This window comes from Lipomyces oligophaga (genome assembly GCF_038497815.1).
Source record: "Lipomyces oligophaga strain CBS 7107 unplaced genomic scaffold V1516scaffold_9, whole genome shotgun sequence".
Lineage (NCBI taxonomy): Eukaryota > Fungi > Ascomycota > Lipomycetes > Lipomycetales > Lipomycetaceae > Lipomyces > [Lipomyces] oligophaga.
Window position 1 is genome coordinate 31,400 of NW_027117793.1, and position 14,842 is coordinate 46,241.

At 42.5% G+C, this 14,842-nt stretch overlaps 7 protein-coding genes across 7 annotated transcripts; 2 read left to right on the forward strand and 5 right to left on the reverse strand.

Moving 5' to 3' along the window:
* Window positions 1-528: 528 nt before the first annotated feature.
* Window positions 529-1,421, reverse strand: V1516DRAFT_570540 (transmembrane proteins 14C-domain-containing protein). Its single transcript, XM_066919234.1, has 5 exons — window positions 1,146-1,421; window positions 1,022-1,080; window positions 906-970; window positions 770-828; window positions 529-723 (listed from the first exon to the last, which is right to left on the reverse strand). Exons 1-5 carry the CDS (start codon window positions 1,146-1,148, stop codon window positions 595-597), a joined length of 315 nt encoding a protein of 104 aa, XP_066775097.1. The 5' UTR covers window positions 1,149-1,421; the 3' UTR covers window positions 529-594.
* V1516DRAFT_666519 (pyridoxal phosphate-dependent transferase) lies at window positions 1,384-2,834 on the reverse strand (the record flags this gene model as incomplete). The annotated part of the gene is made up of 2 exons (XM_066920750.1): window positions 1,384-1,648; window positions 1,699-2,834. The coding sequence occupies 2 exons, from the start codon at window positions 2,832-2,834 to the stop codon at window positions 1,384-1,386; spliced, it is 1,401 nt and encodes a 466-aa protein (XP_066775098.1).
* A 586-nt stretch (window positions 2,835-3,420) lies between these two features.
* V1516DRAFT_629715 (uncharacterized protein) lies at window positions 3,421-6,585 on the reverse strand (the record flags this gene model as incomplete). Its single annotated transcript, XM_066919902.1, has 2 exons — window positions 3,421-6,277; window positions 6,335-6,585. The coding sequence occupies 2 exons, from the start codon at window positions 6,583-6,585 to the stop codon at window positions 3,421-3,423; spliced, it is 3,108 nt and encodes a 1,035-aa protein (XP_066775099.1).
* V1516DRAFT_605811 (uncharacterized protein) lies at window positions 6,586-6,813 on the reverse strand (the record flags this gene model as incomplete). Its single annotated transcript, XM_066919272.1, has 1 exon — window positions 6,586-6,813. A coding segment is annotated over one exon (228 nt), but the record flags the coding sequence as incomplete, so codon positions are not given.
* Window positions 6,814-7,772: 959 nt separating this feature from the next.
* V1516DRAFT_681387 (uncharacterized protein) lies at window positions 7,773-9,443 on the reverse strand. Its single transcript, XM_066923234.1, has one exon. The coding sequence runs from the start codon at window positions 9,258-9,260 to the stop codon at window positions 8,124-8,126; it is 1,137 nt and encodes a 378-aa protein (XP_066775101.1). The 5' UTR covers window positions 9,261-9,443; the 3' UTR covers window positions 7,773-8,123.
* A 65-nt stretch (window positions 9,444-9,508) lies between these two features.
* Window positions 9,509-10,992, forward strand: V1516DRAFT_681392 (Sucrase/ferredoxin-like-domain-containing protein). The gene is made up of 5 exons (XM_066923235.1): window positions 9,509-9,939; window positions 9,996-10,078; window positions 10,138-10,394; window positions 10,561-10,737; window positions 10,825-10,992. The coding sequence occupies exons 1-5, from the start codon at window positions 9,645-9,647 to the stop codon at window positions 10,925-10,927; spliced, it is 915 nt and encodes a 304-aa protein (XP_066775102.1). The 5' UTR covers window positions 9,509-9,644; the 3' UTR covers window positions 10,928-10,992.
* Window positions 10,993-11,252: 260 nt separating this feature from the next.
* Window positions 11,253-14,676, forward strand: V1516DRAFT_693315 (WD40-repeat-containing domain protein). The gene is made up of 3 exons (XM_066923891.1): window positions 11,253-12,341; window positions 12,393-12,519; window positions 12,584-14,676. Exons 1-3 carry the CDS (start codon window positions 11,744-11,746, stop codon window positions 14,394-14,396), a joined length of 2,538 nt encoding a protein of 845 aa, XP_066775103.1. The 5' UTR covers window positions 11,253-11,743; the 3' UTR covers window positions 14,397-14,676.
* The last annotated feature ends 166 nt before the right edge of the window (window positions 14,677-14,842 follow it).

Here is a 14,842-nt window from a genome sequence, read left to right on the forward strand (position 1 = left end):
TTAAAAGGCTTTGAAGCATACCAATCCGAATATTAAGCATAGAACGGAGCCGTTAACTATTTCAGCTCACACGAATAGAGAACTAATCAGAGACGCAACTGGTTTTGCTGCAAGTTCAAAGGGCAATAATTATTTACCATGATCATATAAATACTTTTTTCTCAGATATAGATTTAAACAGTACATCGGAGCTAAGGATGCAGATCGAAGATTAGTAGCAATAGATTTGAGAATTTGTCAAACAGAAAGGCGGTAACATTGGACGGAATGATTCATCAATTGCGAAAACATCTGTTTAACAGGCCACAAAAAATTAGCATTATCCCTAACTTCACTATCATATTAACCTCGTACAGAGGAAGACAGGCCAATCTTGGGATCTTCATTGATGCATCAATTATCCATCAAGGTGAGTGGAATACAAATTGCCCGTCCTGTATCTGTAGAGAGGAAATTTACTAGCAAGGTCGGTGAAAATGATTATGGATTTGTGCATTCAGATGTGTAAATTGAGAAGAGTGTATTGTTAGATAACGAGAATATATGTACCGTTGAAAAAAACAGTTTCCAAGATAGAAGTACGCATAATTATAACTAGGCGAGATAGAAGTCATAATATTTTTTCGAATAATAAGCTGTCGAAACCGTTCCTAGCAAAAATAAAGCAATTGGCACAGGCTTACGAGTCTTAATAGTACGAGAAGCACCTGCACTAGCAAGGATCTAAAACAAATTAAAATAGGCGCCAGATGTCAGTGATCTATCATACCAACGAAGCTGCAAGCGCTGTTTGAATTCCTCCTTCGTGGTTCTGCGATAATAAATATCCTTAAATCAATTGATTAGAAAAATAGTCGATTCAAAGACTCAAGTGCAACAAAACATAGGATCTCAGCAAGACTTACCACTCACTCCGTACAAAAGACCAACACCAAGACCACCGAACAATGACGGTCTAGAACCTTTTCGACTATTGCGAAATTTGTCAACAATATCAATTGGGCAAATATAGAATGCTTACACATAGCCCATGATTCCTCCAATGGAGCATAATGCTGAAAGTGTAAATGCAGGATGTTCCTATTGCAATTAGTTGTTGTCATACGCTACCTTTGCAGCAAGCCTTTCTCGAGAAATAAATTTACCATTTTATGAGTTTAAGCTAGATATATATCAAAAATTTATTACCAACTAAAATTATGTGTTAATTCAAGGGAGGCATAGTCAGATTCTGTGAAACCAACTTCATCCCTCCCCGGAATAATCATTAGGTGCACTTGAGCTGTTTGTACCAAAATCTTGGAAAATAAAGTGACGAAAACTGGATTCCACCAATTCGAGTTCACCGGAACAGCCAAGAGAAAAGTGAACAAATATCTTAAACTACTTCTTATATGACACCTTAACTATTTGTGCAAATTCCTGGATAGCAAGCCTCATTATGTCTTGTGATACAGAAGCAAACGTAGCTCTAAAATACATTCCCCTGGGCCGGCTAAATTCCGAACTTTTGAACCATCCGCCAGGGAGGATCAAAACCTTGTTTACAACAGATTCTTCGTAAATTTTATATTCAAGTGCCTCGATGCTGAGTTCTTCTTTCAAAGGATGTTTTTCGTAATCGAGCTCCATCCACACAAACATACCTCTATGACTAGTTAGTAGTGTGGTTCCAAGATGACAGAACAAATGACTTACGCAGTAGGTGGAACCCACGACACTATATCTTTCGGAAGATAGTCTTCCATGGCATCCAAAATCGCATTTCGACGAATTGTATATTCAGCTCGAAGGTTAACGAGCCAATTGAGGTAATTGTCTTGTCCCCAGCAATCAACCAACAAACCATGAAGAACTGCCATTGAAAGACCAGAAGGAGCTTGCAAAGAAACTTCATTATGGCGAAGTATTCGTTCAATAAACTGATTGCTGCCAGTTATCCAACCACAGCGAGTTCCAGGGGCTACGACTTTAGAACACGAGTCGAGTCTGAGGACTCGGCCTTCAACGTCAAAACTCAACATAGAGGGCACGAGCGACTCAAGAAAATCTTTGTTACTCTTGGGAACAGAGATCCAATTCTCGCGATTTCTCTGATATTTTGGCATTTGAAGAAAATAGTAAGGATCGTCTTCAATGATAATCATATCATATTTGCAAGCCATCGCATAGAGGTCTCGCCGTCTTGCAACGTTCATCGTAACTCCAGTGGGATTTTGGCCAGTAGGAACTGTGTAGATAACGGTCGGACGTTTCGCACCTCGAGTAGTAAAATCCCAAGAAGACAATACCTCTTCAAGCAAATCCACGCGAATGCCGAACTCATCAATTGGTATAGGTAAAGGTTTGCATCGCATGGGCCGCAGACAGTCGGCAGTTTCAGGAAACACAAATTCTTCCATTATAACGTAGTCGCCGGCCGTAACAAGCATTCGAAATATAGTTTCTATCGCTTGCATGTTTCCGCCAGACATGGTGCAATCCCAGTCTAGAAACTTTGGATTATGAATATGTTTGGTATGTTCCTTCAAGAACGAAAGGAGTTGACGAGCGCCTGAACCTTGCTCGTATTGGAGAGCCTTGGACAGATCATATTTTGTACTTCCACGCTGTGTACTCTGTTTATCTTTGTCAAACATAACAGTCTCCGTTAATAAGCCGTCGCCTTTCCAGGATCCCGAACTTCGTTCTGGTTCTGATTTGGGCATCAGTACTGAGCCACTTAAACGCGCGATGGGAAACAGCTCGGCTGCTGGTAGTCCTGCGGCAAGGGACTTCATTTCTGGATCTGCAAGATAAGCACTCGCCATCTTCAGACGACTAGCACGACGCATTTTCGATTTTCAGTAAGATGATGTCGAAGATCCAAAGCCTGCGAAATGGTGCTTTTCAATGCGATCTTGTCTTGAATATCGTCGGCTGTCGATTCAAATGCCGTAGGCAGGACCTCACCATTAAGAGCAGCATAGCCGTCATGAGTTGCGATAGATACCATTGCAAAATGTTCTAAAACTAAAAAAATGTTTTCAGTATTGCGCTGTGCAACTTAGACAATTCACTCTAATTCTATTTATATTTGGTTCTGTTTCAGTTTGTTAACTAAATGACTAACTCTGATAAGGGCTGACTCCAGTCAAAAGCCGTCCCAATGAATCATATTTCACCGACCGGTGACCCTCTGGTCCCATTGAAACAAAATCGTTAACGTAAGAAGTTAGATATTCCTCTTACCCAAGAGATTCACTTGCACCTTACCCACAGTCACAGTTAGACCGCCTACGTTCACCATTAATTTCTCCCCAGTTATATATTATCAAAAAGTACATAAAAAATAATGAATAAAAAACTTATTAACGTTATACCAACTTCATAATAATAAAAAATATAAACGAGTGATGATTACTCGATGATTCATGAGAGTCACTTATGTCGATCACGTGTATGCACTACAAGTTCACTTTTCTTCGCTTCTTTGACCTCGGAGCTGGCACGCATACCATCAACTGTAATGACAGCACTCGCCGAATCTGATGTCGAGGAAGTCGAGCTCGATTCCCGAGCAACAGATAGAGGATTGATTGCATTTGCGGGTACACTAGTTCCTGATTCAAAGTCGTTGTGTTCGAGCACGGTTTGAGAAGCACGGCCCGACCAAATGCCGAAGCGGCGTTTTATAGCTTTCCAGACCTCAACAACCAGAATATACACTGCGCAGGCACCTGCAACAACTCCCCACTCCCAGCCGATTCCAAGATGCAAAAACACCTTATTGTTGATCACTGGAATATAAATAACAGGAAATGTACAAGCAAAGCCACCAATGACAGCCCAAAATAAAAATCGATTATAATAGAGCGCAGGAAAAACTGAAAAAGGCCCCTTGTGAAGAGTAGGATTCAGATTAAAAATCGAGCGTCCAAAATGCTTGACTTCCCAAGCCGTAATCAGTAACAGAAACGACAAGTCAGCAAAGCCAACCGCGCGCGCCTTAAACACAGCATCGCATGTATCATTGTATGATTTATTACAATCAAACCCTAGATTCCCATTATTTCCAGGATAAATGACAATGATGAACGAAACAAGACATAAAACTCCCATCGTAGTTCCATAAATCATTTTGTCCACGATGACTTCCCACGTGAACACGCCAATGCGCAAATCATGCGGAGGCCGTAACATAATGTCCGGCTGAGATTCCTCCATACCCAGACCCATTGCTAAGAAAGAAGAAGTTACCATATTTACCCACAAAATCTCAAGTGGAGAAAGAGGAAATACCGAAATGCCATTTCCATCTTTGAATGCGAGACCACATAGCAGTAAAATCACTTGCGATATGTTAGAAATCAAAAGATGCACCAGAAATTTCTGAATGTTGTCGAACAGTCGGCGACCCTCTTCTATTGCACGGACAATACTTGCGAAATCATCATCTGTAAGGATCATATCACTTGCATCTTTTGCTACATCAGAACCATTTAAGCCCATAGCAATTCCAACATCAGCTCGTTTAAGAGCAGGTGAGTCATTCACACCATCTCCAGTCATGACACAAAATGCCTTCCGACGATGTAGAGCATCAACCATACGAACTTTTGTAGCAGGAGCACAACGTGCAATAACCAAAGGCAATTCTGGCATAGCGTCGACTTCTTCATCAGTCATAGCATCAAAATCTGCAGCAACCATGACAGCATTCGGTAGCTGCGTCAAAGGCATGGATCCAGATAAAATTCCAGTCTCATATGCAATCGCACGAGCAGTACCAGGATGATCCCCTGTAAGCATATGTACCTTAATACCAGCACGCTGGGACTTCAAAACGGCTCCAGCAGTCTCTAGACGAGGGGGATCATACAGACCGGCCAAACCAATAAATTCTAGATCAGACTCCATCTCGGAGCGGTCGTCGACATTGAACTCAACGTTTGCGGGGAGCTCGCGATACGCCACACAAAGAACTCGAAGGCCATCAGCGGTCATAGAATTGACATGCCCTTGAACAAGATCATAATCAAAAGAATTAATTCTCAAAGAAGGTATCACAGCCTCGACAGCGCCTTTCATGAACACAAAACATTTTTTATTCGGAGCTCTATAAACAACGCTCATGCGTTTGATCGAAGAATCAAAAGGGTGCTCAGCAAGCTGCTCCCAGCCACGTCCTTGGAGTTCCTCACGACCATTATCAAAACGCATGGCAAATACCTGCAGGGAGATTTCAGTTGGCTCGCCGTGTCCGACCCATTCATCGCCCTTCGGTACGGAATTCTGTTTTTCAGAAATCTTTTTAGGAGCATGAGCATGAGCATGACTTAGAGATCGTTCAAGAGCCAGGGAGAGTCGCTGAGACAGAGTCTCATGCTTAGCAATATCGTCATTTGCCTTATTTTCGACTGAAGCAAGATTGCAAAGACCAATAGCATTCAAAAACATTTTCAGCTTCCCCGAATCAGAACGGTCTAGCAAGCTACTAGGATTATCAATATGCAAATCACCGGCCTCTATATATCCCGAATAGGGAGAGAATGGTGAAGTCGTATCGTGAATAGACATAACACTGCCTTGTGGGAACTCTATAGAAGGGATCCAAATTCTACGAGTCACCATTTTTCCTTGAGTCAGGGTTCCAGTCTTATCTGAGCAGATATCTGTAACACCACCAAGAGCTTCCAAAGCTTGCATCTTTCTCACTAAAACATGACCAGACGCCATAGCCTTGGTCGCGACTGATAAAGTTATGGTAAGAACAGCAATAAGAGATTCGGGAATGACTGCAACAGCAACACAAATGCCATAGATCAAGACATCATCAGTAATATTCCACTTGCTAGCACTGAATACAATTATAGCAAGAAGAATCGCAAGAGCAAAGAGAAGAATCGCAAACTTGGAGAGTTTGACCTGAAGGGGGGTACCTATGAGACCAAGAGTGTTCTTAAGATATTCCAGAGTACGTCTCGCAATTCTTACCAAATAACTTGGTTTTTCAGCTTCGATAAATTCAGACGTCGAATCAGATGTAAGAGTTGCAGACGCTGAGCTTGATTTTAGCATTTGAGCAATCTTTCCAACTTCAGTTCGCATGCCAGTTGCAATAACGATACCCATTCCACGACCTTTAACAACACTAGACGACGAATAACAAACGTTTATACGATCTCCTACTGAAATCGATGGATCATCGAGAGTTATGCCAGGTATTTTAGCAACCGGAAGTGACTCGCCGGTAAGAAGAGCTTCGTCGCATTCTAAATTCATACCATCAAACAACCTAGATCGAATTAGCTTATTTATTTTTGCAAAGTTTTCAGCTGGCTACAAAACTTACCGGATATCAGCAGGAACCACATCACCAACTTTGATACTAATTACATCACCAACAACAATTTCCTGAGAACTGATCTTATTGAGCTGACCATCGCGAAGAACAGTAGCAATAGGAGCCGACAGAGAAAGCAAAGACTTCATTGTCTTTTCTGCATTATAGTCCTGAATGAAACCAATGCCGATATTAAGAGCAATTACAGCTGTGATGACACCACCTTCAATCCAGTCACGAGTACCATAGGACAATGACATAGCTATAAGAAGAACAAGAGTGAGAGAATTGGAAACCTGTCTCAAGAGAATACCAAATATGGAAGAACCAGACTCAGTCTCAAGCGCGTTTTTGCCATCGGCAGCCAGGCGCTGGATAGCGACTGAGGAAGGAAGACCTTTGTCACAGTCCGTGCCAAGCAGAGCAGCGATGACAGCGGGGTCGACCGTGTGTGGAGGTGCAGAGTGAGCATGAGTTTTTCCATGATGAATTTGAGATGTAGATGTAAAGTGAGCTAGCGGGGGAGGCTCGTCAGAGAGTTCAATATCCTGAGGAAGAGAAGAATGGTTGGTATTGTGAGATAGGCCACATATACCAGACTTTGACTCGGGAGGGTCGTTTGCTTCCGAGGAGGAAGAGATGTCTACCATTCACAGAGGAGAGAAGCAAGCAAGAAAATTTCAAAATAGAGAACACGACTAGAGTGTGAGTCCGCGTAGGTAGAAATTGATGGTCAATAAAATAAAGAGAACAGAGGAGGATTGTTGGGAATTGTGGATTTTGGCAAGGACTTATATACACGATCTCTCCTCACGATCGCCATCTTCATAGTTTTCTGGGCATGGTGCATCGGACTTGCACGTGGCGCATGATGGAGAACGTCATCGAAAAACTCCCCAAAGCATAAGTCAACAGAGATTAAAAAATGCAGAAAGTATATAATAACATACATATCCTGATTGCTCATATATGGTCGAAACTAATTTTTTCATCAAGTAAATTTCCGGTCTCTATTCACTTAATTCTGTCTTCTTTCGTATATCCAGCCAGCTTCCCTCGTCGGCTTATTGTCTCTCTCGATGGGTACTGTGCGGCTTGCGCTCGAGGACTTAGACCGCGGTAACGTGACCAGCCCGAGGAGTATGTCTTGGCGGTGGAGCTAGCAAAGGGCTAGTTGTGCGATTAGAGAAAAACTAGAAAAGAAGTGCAGATAAGAAAGTGCAAGTACATTTCCTTATTATGTAATCATTATAGAACTCAGACTCGCACAAACTAAGACAATGGTCCAGTGCAATAATAAAAGATTTAGCACGGTCCTCGCCAAAAGAGAGCAAAGTCCACTGCGCCTCAACGGGATTATATTGCACGTGATGTAGAGTACGTATTCCGCAGCAGACTTGTCCAGCTGTATTTGGTGCGCTGTCTGATGTCATAAAAAGTTACATTATTCTTATCGGATTAATTGGATGGAAGTTTACCGTCGACTTCTGTGCTGAAACAAGTTCAGATTTTAAGGAAAATCTACTATTTGGTTTATGCTATATCCGGGAGTCCCACTCAATGGTGGAGGCTAGGGTGACGATTTTTCTTTTCCATTTGTCTGTGTCAGCCACTGGATAGGATTTCATTATCTGTCAGATCTCCGAGCCAGCTGATAAGGCGATATGGTTGTGATAGCAAAGAAATGCTACCGATCAAAAATTGAAATTGAGTTAACACAAATGCGATTTTTCTTCTCATTGGTTTAACTACAAATGATCTGGCCGAATTTGCCAGATCTCTGCTTGCTGTAGCGGGCTCAAAAGCTCCAGAATTCATCGTCGGAAGTTCCGCTGGTCTCGTCGATGTATTCAGTGTATTCCCGCACAACTACACTTTCGGAAAACCGAACGTGACCCTGACTTTTCCGACGTGAGGCTGCTTGTGATTCTAGACATGCAGGACTTTCCCCTTGCATGGAGACGTTCTTTCGAGGTTTATTGTTTGCGTATCTATTGTCTTCTTGCGCTTCGATGCCTTCATTCGGTATATCCAAGCTAATCTCGCAAGGTTCCAGCTCTTCGCTGTCATCTGAGAAGTAGTCCTCCTGAACACCGTTTTCGCTCTCTTCTGTAGACAGCTCAATATCAGTACTGATATCTAGTTCGTCATCGCTGACATCTTTTGAGGGTATTAGATATCTCATATTATCCATTTGCTCAATTGCAACCCCAATAGCTTCTAGTCTTCGCAATCTTGCATCGATTTCTCGAAACTCATTCACCAATAACCAGCCATCCTTGATTTTTTTACCACTTGGAGACAGCTGTAAACTTAGAGTCCGTAGTAACTCTGGTATTCGCAGACGGATTTCTTCTGGTGTCTGTGGTATATCTAATTGGCTAAAGCCGGATTCTAAGTCCAGTATTTGACCATCTGGTGTGGAGGGGCGCGTACTAGATTCACTTAAAAGACTCTCTTCAGAATTGTTGAATAAAGCATCAAACCTGTATCTCGCGCCAATCGAATTGTCATAACTCTCAATCATGTCATCATCAAAATTCAGGGCTTCTGAAGAGTTCTGACTGCTGATGGTAGTATTACTACAGTTTAGAATTTTTGTACTTTTATCAAGCGAACTTTCATCAAACTGACGCTCGCAATCTTGAGCAGCACCGACGACATTTTCTAATAACATTGTGCGAAGTGTCCTATTGTCAATCTCAGATAAATGATTTAAAGTTGCTTTTCTATGACCCAAGCGACCGTGCGATTGAGAAAATTGTCGTACTTGCTGCTCGAGACTTCGTAATCGTTCGGGTTTGATTCCGGTGATCGTCGTTGGCTTAACGTTTTCTTTTTCCTTTTCTTTTTCCAGTTCTTGATCCAAAGATCGCTGATATGTATCCGACTTTGCTTGCAAAGGGAACAGTGCAAAACTATCTAGCAAGCCCATTTTGGAAATTCAAAGAGATTTGTCACTGTATATCAACACAGATTTATTTTCATTACTGAAATAGCAATTAATTAATTAATAAGGAACCTCAGCAACGACAGTTTATTTAGTTCTAGCCGCGACCTGGCTAGGACCTATTTACTGTATTCCCAATATGGTTAGCCTCCAAGACCTTCATGTCAGACGTACGGATTTAATCAGATAAATTCTATTTGTAGGTTTAACACCGAAAGCAATAATTTAGAGAACCTATTGCAGCTTTTGCTAAAGTCATCATTAGACTGCTTGAATATGATCGCTCGCGGGTTTGCAAGTTTTAGCTGCATCATTCTATCAATATTGTATCTACGTTTGGTCATTAGATAGTACGAAAAGGAAATAGGAATGCAGGTTCTAGCAGTTGGTAAATTGTTCACTAGATTCCGCTCCCCGCTGTCGAGCTTGCTGCTCCGACAAGAGTCAAGAGCAAGGATTTCAGTTGAGATTGCAAATAATTTCACAAACAAAAATCAGCCTGAATACGGGTATATAGAAAAATGTCCGAACCCTGAGTTTGATACTGGATGCACCTATTGCACGCCCGAGTATCCAGCCAGAAGTCCTATAAAGTCCAACGCAGTTTTGTTCGGCACTGCACCTGCAATTGGAAAACATCTGTTGATATGTACTGGAACTTCGGGTATGTATAAATATCCACTTGTACCCAAAGAATATCTGACTAACAGTCATTCTAAGAGTGGCCTAAACGAACCGAGTCAGACGGATCTTCGTTCGAAGCGCTAGTAAAGCAGCTACAAAGCTCAGGACTGAAAAGAGATGTGAGACAATCCAAGAAAATGATTGTCAGATACAACTGCTTACAAGAATACTGAGATAGGCGGATTTTAATTTTATGTTGACTAGTACGGATATGCCTTCTCAAACCGCAAATGAAAAAGATGCGTGGTCGATTTACATGTACCCAGACAATTTGTATTTTCCCAAAGTGCAAGCCAGTCAGGTTCCTGAATTCATGAAGAGATATCTGATTCCCAGCATGTCGGGATTCGTTTCCGAGTTCGAAAAGAAGATCGAGGCAATTCCAACAAAGCAGCCTATTATTGCCATTTGCGCGCACACGGCACGAGATATTAGGTATTTTATAGCTCTCTGAAGTTCAATTTTGATGTGAGATGACGTGTCCTAGAGCCAAACAATTTTGATCTACAAAAACGATGAAATAAGAGCATTTTCGAATGGGGATAGAGCACGCAATCAGAACAAGAAAATACGTGAATGTAGGCTAACTTAGACAAACTAGATGTGGCATTGCCGGTCCGATGTTGAAAAACGAGTTCGAACAAGTGTTGAAAGCCAAGAACCTTTCATACGACGAAGTGACATGTGAAGGTATTCGTGTGACACTTACAGCTCATGTGAGCGGACATGCCTATGCAGGCAATGTAATTTACTTTGACGGAGAAGGCTCTTCAATCTGGTAAGTGGCTCAACTGAGCTAGGATCGAGGCAGGAGAAGCAAAACAATAGTTTAAGCTAACAGAATTTTTCTTTCCTGTGTTTTTAGGTATGGTCTTGTTCAACCAAAACATGTTCAAGGCATTGTGAAGGAAACCATCGAAGGAAGACGAATAATTCGAGAATTGCACCGAGGAGGAGGATGGATATAAACAAGTCCTTTTGTTTTCGGTGAGATTGTATATAGTCTACGTTAAATACACAATATTACGTTATACATATTCATGTATATTTGTAAGAACGCTTAGATTTTACTGAAAAAATTAATTCTGCGCAATGTATTTTACGCTGCAATCAAAGAGACACCCAGTAGATAGTGCATGATAAAATACACACGCAAGTTTACCCGAGCAATTACATCTGGGTCGGATAGAGCAAGTGGGTAGCGGGTCCGGCAAGCCTGTGTGACCGTCCGCTCTCCGCCATCTTCAGTGCTCTTCCCATCACGAGCCGGTCGCCGGTCGGGCTTTTCTTTGGGCAACTGACCTCGGAACGTTTCGCGTTTTTTGAGTACAGTCGACAGGAGAAGAAGACCGCGCGAACAAGAACAAAAGCAAGCTCATCCATTGGGAGACTTGCGCTTCCTGGATTTCACCGCTCGTTACTCGATTGCTTGTTTGTCGGTGACTTCCCAGTTCATTCCCCTCGCTCACTTCGCTCGCTATTGCTTCGGTAGCGCGGCTCTCACAAGTTCCTTTCAATTTCGGTCAAACACTGGGGTCGTTCAAAACTACAGAATATCGCTGCCCATACAATATTTTTGACAACTCCGATACTTTTTGAACGTCCGCGCTGAGCCCTTGAAACTCCGGTTCCTCAGCGCGCGTTCTTTGACCTGAGTTTGTCTCTCCTGTTTTCATTTTACGAGTGTCACTGAGCAAGCTTGTAATCGTCGTTACTATTTAGCTGGTCCTTATTTAAGTCATCGACGATTGACACTAAGCTTTTTTGTTTTTTGTTTTCCAAGAATGGCTCCTGCCAACTTGTTGCCTGGCATGGCACCTCCTTCTGCTCTGATAACTTCCCCAAATTCACAAACCACTCAAGTCCGGCAACCTGCCTCTGTTCCTTCCACCGGCTCGTCCTCTTTTTCGACCATCTCATCCGCACATCGCATGGAAGCTTCTTCGATCCCAACTGAACCTCGATCTATATCTTCCAATTCGGGAGCTTCTTCATCGTCACATTCTAATCGAAACGCCCCCCGAATATCTCACAGCAACCGCAACTCTTCACCCTCTTCTGCATCGACTGCAGCTCTAGATGATTGGACGCAGTTTCTTGATGCAATCCTGCAAGAATTACACTGTCCAATAGCGAAATATGGTGTTCCAGCGAATGACTTTTCCGTTCTTTCTTGTGGTTGTGTGGCTTCAGAACAATGGGCTCGTTCTAGGCTACCAAATCTCCAATTGAAAGTCTGTCCAAACTGCGGGAATCCCACCGAACTTAAAAAACCTGTCGTTCCATTACGTAGCATTTATAATATTGTTATTGATAAGCGGAAGGAACTTGGTTTACCAGTTCCTGAGGAAGTTGGTAGCGAAGAAGAAGTTGAAGAAGAAGGTTTGTTGCTTATCTGTTGGGCTATTTGGACGATTTTAACAATAATTGCAGGCTTACTATTTCAACAAGATACTGCATTGTCATCCAGATTAGGCTCATCTCGCAAGCAGTCACCACGATTACCGAATTTACATCGTTCAGGTATAGATGCTGGAGGGAGCAACAACTCCGAGCGCATGTACGTCAAGTTGCCTGGTTATTTTTTTGCAGATTCCTGTTTTGCTAATCTTAAAACTTCCTAGTGATGTTGACTCACAACGGAAATCTTCTACAATAAGCGGACAATCCTCATCTAACGATCCTTCAGATTATCGAGTCGACAGAAGGCCATCAAGTGCTTCTGGTAGCACGCCGAATCCGCCATCGCCCAAAACGAGTCTTGTGAGCTTGTTTTCCTCGGTTGCTAGGCAAACTTTTGCAAACAGCTCTTCAGATATACCTGCTCGACAAGTTGGAACAAGCACTACAACGAATAGTAGTAGTCAGTCAAGGCGTATGGCCGATGAGGTCGATAGTAGTGTCACGTCTTCGTCCTTTACGCCGCCTTCGTCATTAATATCTCAACCCTCGTTCAAATCGGTGTCTCAATCCTCGTCTTCTGCAGTTGATCCATGGGGCATGGCTGGTCGTCCTACTTATATGCCGGTCATGATGACTCCAGAAGATGAAGCACGGGAAAAGCAATTTGCAGAAAATTTTCCAATCTATCGAAAAGATGCAAGGTTTCCTACGCAGAGTAGTCGAGGGTTTTCTGTTATTCCTCGTGGTAAAGTTTTCGAAGCAAGTGCCATTTCTCCAGATACACGCAAATTTGCCCTTGTAACCGAGAAAAGATGGGAAGTATATTCAGTTCCCACGCAGTACAAGCTCGGAACTACTCCTACATTGATTTGTGTAGGCAAAGCATCTGGTGATTATGGAGCAGGCTGGGAAACATGTACGAAACGGGATTCTGATGATCGGATTCGAAGTATAGCGTGGGCTCAAAGCATGGCAGCGCTTTCCAACCGGTTTCTAGTTATTGCTGGCACAAACGGTGTATTACGTGTACACGACTTGGATCGTACTGGTGCACCGGTATTTACCGAAATATCTGAAGACGCGATTCGATGCATCGCGATATCTGACGATGGAATGCTATTGGCATGCGCGGTAACAACACGGGATCGACGATCTGGATCTGAGCAACCCACCGTTATTCTGCATAATCTTGGTCAATTAATGGATATTTCAACTAGTAGTGGCAGCTCTGGGAAATTGAAGACCAAGCCCATATTGATTGATATGCCATATCGCGATCCACTAAAAACGATGTCGTTTTCAAATGATGGTCGATTTCTTGCCTGTTCAACAGCAATGGAATCGCGGTTTATGGTTATAAATTTATATGATCCCGCAAACCCAAGATTAGTTATCAGGTCGTCAAGAAGGGTTGATCCTTCGCAGGAATCAGAAGGTATCACTTCTGTACGCTTTTTTGCCGGCAACCGTTATCTAGTTGTGTCCTCGGTAGCGTCAGATGCGCACCCGATACTAGTTGAAATCATGGCGGCTCAAGATGCTGGACAATCTAAATTCAATCGGTCATACAGTTCCTCATCCGGCTACGGAAATACAGCTAATACGGACGATGACGATGATTTTGCACAATACAAAGCAGCTACAGCTGCAGCCTATGGAATCACTTCGTCCTCGTCAAACAGTGGTTCAAGCGGAACGTTATTGAATCCCAAATTACGGAACCGATTTCATGAAGTTGGGTCATCTATTCATCAAGCTTCGGTTTCACCACGGAGCAATGCGATTGCGTTTTTGGATCGATCTGGCACTGTGTATCTAACGCAGTTTCTACGAGCTGAGAGCGAGCACCGGCGAGTTGTTGCGGTCGTGGATGTAACGAATGCAAACAAGCTGAGCGAGTGCGCATCCATGAGGTTTTCACCGGATGGTCAGAAATTGATTCTAGTTGATCGCAAGGGGGTGCTGTATATTGAAGATTTTGGGGCACTGGCCGAGAATGGCGAGACCTTGAAGAAATGTCGAATTATAAAATGAACATGGTTTCAAAGGGATATCGATGCACATCTACAAATAGTCATGGCGCTTCTTTGAGTAGTAGGAGTTTTGTATCTAATTATCATCTTTGTTCTTTTATGAATTTCTTTTTATATATTGTACGATAGATTTTGAAAATCACATGGCATGCATTGGTAAATCATTGAAGGTATATTTCCATCTATAACAGTATAGTCTTCATTTTCTGATCCTACTTTTGTTAGATATCCAAAGTTCTCGGCTGGGCAAAGTCACAGAACATACAGTAGTCAGATATTAGTATAGCTTCAGAGCGGCGATTAAAGTGCCACGAAGACAGGCTTGTTTTTGAGAATGTAGTAGTCATGGGTCTGGGCTGACTGACTTAATTTGAGTAAGACTTTGTGGCAGCAGGTAACACTTGTGAATTTCTATTTCATCATCTAGAAGTTAATTAAGGAAGATAA